Source organism: Eurypyga helias, unplaced genomic scaffold, assembly GCF_000690775.1.
Source record: "Eurypyga helias isolate BGI_N326 unplaced genomic scaffold, ASM69077v1 scaffold6948, whole genome shotgun sequence".
Taxonomy (NCBI): domain Eukaryota; kingdom Metazoa; phylum Chordata; class Aves; order Eurypygiformes; family Eurypygidae; genus Eurypyga; species Eurypyga helias.
In genome coordinates this window covers 45502-55059 of record NW_010264868.1, presented here as the reverse complement: position 1 = coordinate 55059, position 9558 = coordinate 45502, and the positions used below count along the sequence as shown (strand labels likewise).

At 36.8% G+C, this 9558-nt stretch overlaps 1 protein-coding gene across 1 annotated transcript in view; it reads right to left on the bottom strand.

Moving 5' to 3' along the window:
- Positions 1-3010: 3010 nt before the first annotated feature.
- Positions 3011-9558, bottom strand: part of FAM120B (family with sequence similarity 120B) — a 48775-nt gene continuing 42227 nt past the window's right edge. The window contains exons 7-9 of the mRNA XM_010156512.1: positions 8258-8366; positions 7004-7117; positions 3011-3072 (exon numbers count right to left, since the gene is read on the bottom strand). Of these exons, the coding sequence (XP_010154814.1) occupies positions 3011-3072; positions 7004-7117; positions 8258-8366 (285 nt within the window). The remainder of the gene's footprint in view (positions 3073-7003; positions 7118-8257; positions 8367-9558) is intronic.

The window sequence follows — 9558 nt, the reverse complement described above, 5'->3', positions numbered from 1 at the left end:
CCTCCAAAATTATGCTGGTCAGAGGCTCACGCTGACACCTTTACTTTGAGGCTAAAGACAGATGTAAAGTCTGGCATAAACCTTATATGTTTTGTAAATGAGTCACTACACATGGAGGAGAATTCTAGGTATTTCAGAAGAGGACTATGCATCTGACTCAGCTCTGAAAGGCCCCAAAACAATAGGAAATTAAAGCTGTAGCAGTTTTGTACATAGAAATTAATTTTATAACTTTCTGGAATGTTTTAGCTCCTCTTTTCTCAACCTCTGACACCAAGTAAGCCACATGACAGAAAAGTAACATTTTTTAATCCTGACATAGTTGTAAACACTTCAGAAGTACCCTTTTTTTGTCTGACTGAAACTGGGCACTTTCAACCTCATACAGCATAAAGGTTTAACAGAAGAGACATGATAGTTCTGACAACAAAACCAGATTAATTAAATTTTTGCAGCTTTCTTCAACACCTAGGACTGGCCTCTACTTTTTAGATGTAATTTTTTAATGATCATTTTTCATAACTGTCAACAAAGTTTTTGTAGCGTGTTCCAAACAATACCATCGGGAACCTAAATTACACAAAAATTGTTTCACAACATTCCATAATTGACTTCTCTATGCCATAGGCTAGGAAAAAAAGTATACAAAGTAAAATGGAACTGAAAATGAGGCATGATAAATTCCTGATTGAAGCCTTCCCACCACCATTCTTGAAATACTGATGAAGTTTTCATGACCTTCACCATACAGCATTTAATAAAAACGTATCTTCTTCTCTTATCCATTTCCATCTACTTCCAGTAATGACCAGGGTCGTCTGAGTGATCTGAAAGACACACAGTTGTGAGGAGCCAAATAAGACACGTGAACATCAACACGGAAACACTTTTAGAAGTTACAGCCTGCTGCAGGGTAAGATGTTATGATCTGTATTATGCACACGATTAAGCTACCATAACGATGCATTCTTGGTTTAGTGGTCTATATTTTAATTATCCAGGTCAGCATTTAACGATTTGAACCTTAAGTTTGGCAAGTCTTAATGCAAGCATTAAGTTTTGGAGTGTCTGCTACGCTCTGTTGGTATGGGTCAGGAGACAGTTTTCACACAGAAACCTAATTTTCAAATGCTTATAAAAACAAACAATCTTGGCAGTATACAATAAGAAGCCTAAGACCGAGATACAGCTTCCATGTCAGTTAGATCTAGAATTATGATTAGGAGAACTACAGTAACAAGGTATCAAATCAGTATTATTCAAAACAAAAAAGAAAAATAATCAAAAAAAGTGGACTTTCTGGCATGACAAACATTAAGGCTACAGTTCTCTGCATAAATACAAAGTTTTGTCCATGTGGAACGCCACTGACTTCACCGTTGGGAACAGTCATCATCCTCAGTAACCAAACATGCTTTTATGAAAACATGCAAACTATCAGATTTCAAAACTTGCTCTTAACATTTTGCCTCTATCTTTGGATATCCTCTTTTTCTGCTGCTCAGTCTTTCTAGAGAGCAGGAACAAGACACCAGGCTTTCATTTTTCTTCCATTATATACCTCCCATATAGAAGATGAGAGTTTACTGTATAACTGAATGTACTGAAAATGCTGGTGCACAAAACTAAAGATTCTGTGATACCAAAGCACATAAACAGATGAAAACCCATCAGTTCCATGAACATCCACCTGAGCCAACCCAATTCAAAGATTGCTAGAAACCTAAGAAAAGCATTGAAGGCTCCATAGATGGACAGAGTTTTGGATCGGGTTGAGATGCAGATCAGTAAAGAGGTACCTGTGGTTTTAAGTGTGTTGCCCACTTTCTATGTGATATAAGTGCTGTTGACACTTTTTTCCTCTGGTACAATTTTTACATTTCATGATTTAAAATGGTATTTCTACCATAAAACTGCCTTTTTTTTTTTTTTTTCTGAAGACCTGAGTGTGTGAATGGAAGACATAGGAAAGTCGCTGCAATCTCTAAAACAGTTTCTTAAAAAGCACAGTAATGACTTGAAGAGGGGCTTTGGTGGTACCAATCTACTAATACATGATCCTATGGTGCTGTTAGAAATTGCATGTGCTCTGTTATTTTATCTCTCTATAGTACAATTTATATTAACTCTATTTACAAAGAATCAATGTTATGATTAAGGAAATACATACATAACTGAACTTGAAACACGAAGTGGTATATATCAATTTTTAAGAAGGAACTTTGAGAGTAAGTGTTCAAATTAGAATTCTGGACAGGAAGAAATACTTAGTTCTCATAAATATTATTTATTACAGAAGTATAGCATGGCACGACTCGGATTCTTTCTCTCCTCGACAGTGTTGTTGGTTGACCCTGCACAGTTTGCTGAGACAGAGGAAGTTGCTTAAACCGAAGTGCCAAAATAAATAGCAATTTTTGGCTCTCGAAAGAAAGCGCTGAATTTTATAGGCAGGTCATTTTGTTTCACTGCAGACGATGTTTACATCAGTGATGTTACATTTCAAACTTTTCTAAAGGTTTCAGTAACAATGATATGACCCATAAGATAAAGATATAATCCATCATTAAGACACAAACCACAATTCAGCATGGATATTCCACACTATTCATGGTGAGCAAAGTCTTGTAATATACACACCTATAATGAAAATATGCAAAACTTACAGTTTGTGTCTTAGAACTTACAGTCAGGAATTTCTAATTATGTAAAAACAATTTCTGCCTCACAGTGTCAAAAGGACAAAACAGTGTAGTTATACTGGGATGCTACTGTGTGCTTCAGCTAGTATCTTTAAGTGAAGTTTTAGTGATACTGGTCTCATAGCAAGCTTAGACCTCACATGACAAGTGACTAAAAGGCTGAATACCCTCAGCTTTGAGTGGTTTCCCTCTCAGTCACATGGTTCAGCTACTCTGTAAAGTTCATAAAAACAGGCTCTCATAGAGAAAAATTATCTCAATGACAATTATCCCATCATCTCAGTTTGCTACCTGTACAGATGCACTCTTCACTGAGGAGGAAAGTGGAATCTTCTCCTCCAGTCCGGATGTCCCACTCTATGTTCTCTACCTGGAAGGAACAGGAGAAGAATTAAATATTTTTAATTAACATTAAAGCAGAATAACAAGAGCTTATTCAGACAGTCTGAAAAAAAAAAAAACGTTTATAAACATTTTGAAAAAAGAACACATCCCTCTCCGGTTGGTGTAAATTATGGCTAGTATTTTGAGATGTTGGAGGATAAAGTCTGTGGTGGCATTGCTCTTTTTAAAGCTCTTGGGCTGCTGTAACTTTTAAATCTAGTTCAATTAATGGGTTGGGATCATACACTGCAGTTGGTAGATCAGACTGCGTAAATTCAGGAAAGGAAAACACACCATTTATAACCGGGCATAAGTTATGTTAACAAACATTTTCATCCTGGTATAAGTGTGCCTGTGTAGAATGCTGCTTTAGTTATAGATTCACATAAGCAAAGTACTACTCAAACCACAAATCAAATCTTTTCTTCAGCACCAAAGTTCTAACAATTCCCACCTACATTACAGTTCTATCAAAATCCCATTAATCAGAAACACGCTTGAACACAGAGCACGCAACAGGAGTGTAGAAGCCTTTATTAAATACCTACCAAACGAAAACTTGCTACAAACTCAGATCCTTCAGTACAGTTGTATCGTGTTCAACTAAATGTGCTAAGACTGAAGTGACTGTACCCCTTTTTGATGCAAATACCTTCCATGAAGAAATGGGATTCTGGATAATTCACTTTTGTCTTGGACAAAAGAGTTTCTCTTTACTGAGATGTACCCCCAACAATTCTATTTTTTCCATCTTTCCTTGACACTCATCTTCCTTTCCCCTGAAAAACTGCTTTCAATTTTCCATAAAAGCATTTCTTCAAAACCTTGTTTTTAAAGAAGAATGAATTACTTTTGAAAATTTGATATTTTCAAAGTTGAATTCTTTAAAAAAAAAAAAAAAAGCTCCCCATTTTCCTTCTTCTCTTTTAATAGAGAGATGGAAGAAAACCAAGGTAAAGGTGGATGGAAACAAAGAAAGTGAAATTATTTTTTTGGAGATGACACCATTTTCTTCGGCAGGATACAGCTGACCTCCAAATGCAACAATGTCTAAATGCAAGTATGAAATTCTCAAAACACTTGACTCTTTTTCCCAGCTCACTGTTTATGATTCTGGTGGTAGATGACTGACTGGTAGCTGAAATTGTCACCCATTGTCACTAGCTGTCTGACAGCTCTTACCCGTTATGTCCTCATCCCTCCCCTGGGTCCATCATACAGAGACTTGGGGAGTCTACCTTATCACCGTCAGAAATTCTAAATCCTTGCCAATACCTTTCACTATTACTAACGTATTAGAGTATCCTTGATTTCAACCATTCATGTAGCTGTTACAACCAGTCCCTTAGATACGTCTCCACTATCTCCTTCCCTTATCTTCAGTTTATTTTTCAGATAGCTTTTCAAATACTAGTATGAGAATCATTGTCCAAATAACTGAAACTTTAAAATATAGCTATAAAAGTTTATAAGATGCACAGATGGCGTTAAACTTTTTTTTTTTTTGGGGCTATATTTGGTACGTTGATTAGGATCTAGGTGGTAATTTATGTGCTATGACAAACCTCAGTGTTTACCAGTTGGACTGATGAAGAGACTGCCAAAGACATTTGATACTCAGCTGTGATTTCCACAGTTCTTAGTGCTCTGTTTATTTTTAGCCATTTGTAGAATAAGGTAACAATGTGAATCAAAACAACGTATTAATGGTCTTAACTGCCAATTAATTGGTCTTAACTGCCAATTAATGAAGTTTTGTCTACCAATAGGCTATATGTGGTGTGGTGCTTCAGCCACAAACCTAGAATCTGTAAAGTCATGCTTTATTCGACATCTAAGCTACCTCAGACAAGACTTTTAAACTCAAAACACATGGATTATGAAGTGCTGCAATACAGTTTCACATCTCAATAACAGACTTTTATCCTTAGCTTTAAATTATATACCTACGATCTTTAGTTTCAAAGGCATCAGAATGGATAGACACTCAGAACAGGATACACAAAAGTCCGTGTGCTAAATTAACAAACAAGAAACACTAAGGAGAAATCTACCTCCATGTGAGGCTTAGATGTCCTGCCCTGAGTCACATGGATGCACTCTCTGTTTGTGACACTCAGCCAAGAAAATTATTAACTTAAATAAATACAATCAAAACAAAAAAATACAAACCCCACAAAAAAAAAAAACCCACACCAAACCCACATGTGAATTCCCTTCTCTCTAAATACAGGTAGAGGATGAGATCTTAATTACAAGAGATCAGTGGTTAGTATTCACCATGAAGCAAGCAATGCCTAAGTTCAATTCTTGTTCTGCCTGAGGGGATTCAAACCACCATCTCAGAGAAATACCACTGCTTTTTAGGTTTATGTTTTCTGGGTGGAGGCACTCTTTCTTCCACTGTTGAAGTTGAGCCATTGTCATGGAATTCTTGAACATTAACTGATAAGAGAGAGCAAAGGCTGCCTAATCATTAGGTACACTCCTGACACAGCAGATGTGGGCCCCCATGGTTACTGTTCCATTACTTTTTAATGCACTTAATCCAAAGATTTATACATAATAAATGCAACAGCAGGAACCATAACACTATACCACAGGGAAGTATATAAAGAATAGGATAGATGGATATCAGTAATATGACTGGGAAGTTTTATCACATAAGCTAACATGGAGCACAAAATTGTTACTTTTTTATTCTTTTTTCTCGCCCTTTGGTGCAGAGACAACATGCTACACAATGAAACAACCCAAATAACTGCCTCAATATTAGCAAACTTTGTCAAAATGAGTCGTCTTGGCAGATCATTTTAAAAAGGAACTCTAAAACACTGCTGGGCTCTTTTTATGGACAGATATATTTTGCCAATAAATCTATTTTACTTACAACTTAGGCAATTTGACTGCACTTATGGGATCATGTTTTAAGAGTGTCCTGAGGGTAAACAATAGGGCTAGTATAGAAGAAGCCAGGATGTTTTACTAATGCTACTGAAACACTTTTACAACACAGTTCAGCACAGCTACCATGGAACATACTTGTGGAATACATCTAGTCGTAAGATCTCTGGAGCTGGTCAGAGATGCCCTGACTCTTGAATAGCAGGCTTCTAGAGAGTCACAGAAACAATTATCAGATTTGAATCTGCTCACAGTCAGCATACACACTCTCTATTTCAGCTTTACATTTTACATACACGATCAATCTGATCTGTGAATGAAATGGTAGTATCTCACTCTCAAGCATACAACAGGGGCAGCTGAAACACATGAAAGACTTTCTTTATTATTGCTTATTTTCTTTAATCTACATGTATATGCTTTAACTCATAATTATGAGAAAGTAAAACAATTACGTCAGCTCAACAATGCTCTCCACAGTGATGCTTCATTGAAATGTCTGTTCTGTTCAAGAAGTGAGACTAGTGAATGACTTAAGACTAACGCCAAGACATAACTTTCATTGGTATTACTTAGGTGATGATCTGGAAGCTGAGACCCTGATGTAGAAAATCACTTCAGAACGTGTTTAACTTTACTCATAAGCTGAAGTGCTTTGTAGAAGTATTTACTAAGCTCTGAGACTTCGGACAGACATTCTGTGCAGCTGTGCCAATCTGTTTTACAGCTATTACAATTTTAAACACAGTTCAGCTGAGACCAAGCATGGAAAGTTTAAATACCACATGAAAGCTTCTTTCCCAGAATGTTGTGAGCAAAAGACAACTCCAGTTTGCAATGCTATACTCCACCTCACCTTGCAGAGTCAGTTTTAGCTAATGGTAGTCCCCAGCTACAACTGATAGAGGTTTTGTTACTGACTGCTGTGGCCACAGGGTAGCTGCATATTGACACAAAGCTGCTATATTGTTGACAGAGGCAATTCCAAATACACACCCACACACATTTTTTACCTTGTGGTTGAGGATTTCTCCATTGGAACCCCCTCATCTGGTTATGATATGGAGGAACAAAAGAACTTCCGTGTGTTTGTCGGAACCTTGGATTAAATTCTCTTTGTTGTGTTCCTGAAAAACAGTATTTACTGAGCAACCCTGACTGTACATAAGATTAAATGAAGAAAAACAGACAGCATATTCTTTTTCGGGAAACAACTTTTCTTAGTTTTATGCCAAAATACTTATGCACAATTACGATTTTTTCAAACTGAAGTCAGCCTAATAAGCACGGTTCTAGTCCTCATTTCCATCTATGTACATCATGATTACAAGCTGTTAACAAGTGTATTTAGAAATCAGATCAAAATTTTATGACACAGATTTGGAGATTGCAGTCATTAAAAGAAAGCAGAAATCTTTGTCCAAATTGGAATCACAAGTCATAATTAAAATGGTTAAGCAGAGCTCTCAGGCAATAGCAGATGCTAACATCTGGTCTGGTATCATCCATCACCAACAGATACCCTTAGTTTTCAGTGGCCAGCACTACTACAGTTCGGTACCAGATCAGAAGTACTGCTGCCACATACTGCAAAGTACTGAACTAGTAGAAGATCATTCTGTCTGTTGCAATTTGCTCGAGGAATTTTGAAGGGGTAATTCTTATCCTCACAGGCATTACAACTGTTCAGGTATTAAGCAGGTAATAAACATAATACCAGCACAAACACCGAGATTCAGTGTGAATTATTTTGAAGCCTCAAAAGCCTCAACGTTCAGGCTGATTTGTGAATGATGCTGAAAACCTTTTAGATGGATTTTTTTTTTTCCCCTGAAAGTTAGGCAGATCAGGTGGGGAAAACAATGTCTTCAGTAAAGTTGGGGGAAAAAAGCAAGGGGGAAAAAAAATAGCTCCCCTAAGGGAAAGGAAGAAAAAACCCCTTTGACTCATTTAATTCCTCCTATAAAAATAATTTCAGTCACAGAGTAAATAGCAGCGATGCTTCTGTCAGAGAATGATATTTTATTTACTGCATATATCTCACTATGTAGCTAGATGGAAATATTATTTTATCCGAACTTGAGTAATCAAATTCACATGAATTCCTAAAACTGGAAATATTTTCTTATCTGTCCTTTGGTTTCTTGGAGAAAGACCTTAGAATTTACTCAGCTTGGTGGGCTGCCTATGTAAATACTGCTGCTCTTGAAGGATAACTGTGCTCATCAATATATTGACTTTATTGAGAAAATTAACACAATGCCAACCTCTGATAAATCCACTCCCTCTAGGTCTGCTTTGTATTGTTCTTTTCGTCGCCACGCAAACCTTGCAAATCAAAGATTTCAGATTCTGGAAAGGTGCATACAAAGACTCCTGCAGACAGTAAGGTTAAAAATCAATGACCGTTCTGCTTTTCTCTGTTCAGGTGTAGCACAAATCAATCACAGATACAACAACTTAAATAATTTTCTTAGCCAACGCTCATACATATATGAAGGTGCTAGATCTGGTTCACATTTTTTCAGGAAACAAAGTTCAAACATTTCATATTAAATGTGGATCCTCAGAGGGACGAGTAGGGGTGCAGATGGAATGTTTTCCCCTTTCTCAGTTAAGTTTTTCTTCTCTGCTCACATCTGTAAATCATGTGCTTGCCTATTCTATTACCTTGCACCTGTAGATATACCCAACTAGACTTGTATCAACAGTACCTCAGGTAGAAATGGTTAAAGCCTCCAGATAAGGGCTGATGAACTCATGGGAAGCACACCAGTGAAAATCAAGTATCTTAATTGTCATATATGGGAAACAAAACTTAACACAGTAGTGATGCATCAGACCCAACTCCTGGCTGATAAAATATAACCAAGTCTAAAGAGAAATGGCAAGAATTAAATAAAAATGTTTACCTTGTGGTGTGATGAAAAGCTCTATTGTCAAAAGCTATTTAAAGATGTAATACTAAGAGATTGATATATCCTTAACTTCCACTGATTTCAGTGGGCTTTGAAGTGTCAGGTCCTGGAATCTTTCTCTTTTTTATCGATTTGTACTGGGTGTGTGCAGAGTAGTACCCATTCAAAAGGACTATGGAAAAGACAGCAAGAGCATAATTTGTGATTTTCATAAAACTGAACTGATTTTTACAGGATGACAATTCCTTTTTTGTAACCACCAAGGCAGAGGGGGAGCAGGAAGGAGTGGAGAGGATTACAGGATAAGGTAAAACTCCAATAGGTGGCAAGACTGCAGCAACTAGAGAGGTTTATTAAATTAGAAGTAGAATCAGAATCACTGAATCCTCTTGAGAACTTTCCTAGCGCATTTTTTGAGTCGACAAACCTCTTTACAGAGCCTTAAGCAAATCCCACAGATTTTTTTTTTTCCCCTCACACAAACTGAGTACAGTCTGTGAAAAACACCCACTAACGGGAAAAAATTGTATACTTGGGAGAATAAATTCAGAACATGCTTATGAAGGCTGGATGAAAGGCATGATTGGAAAAAGGTTGAAACATATCAATTATGCTGACCCCATTAGGTAATTTAGTTTTAATTTTAGAAA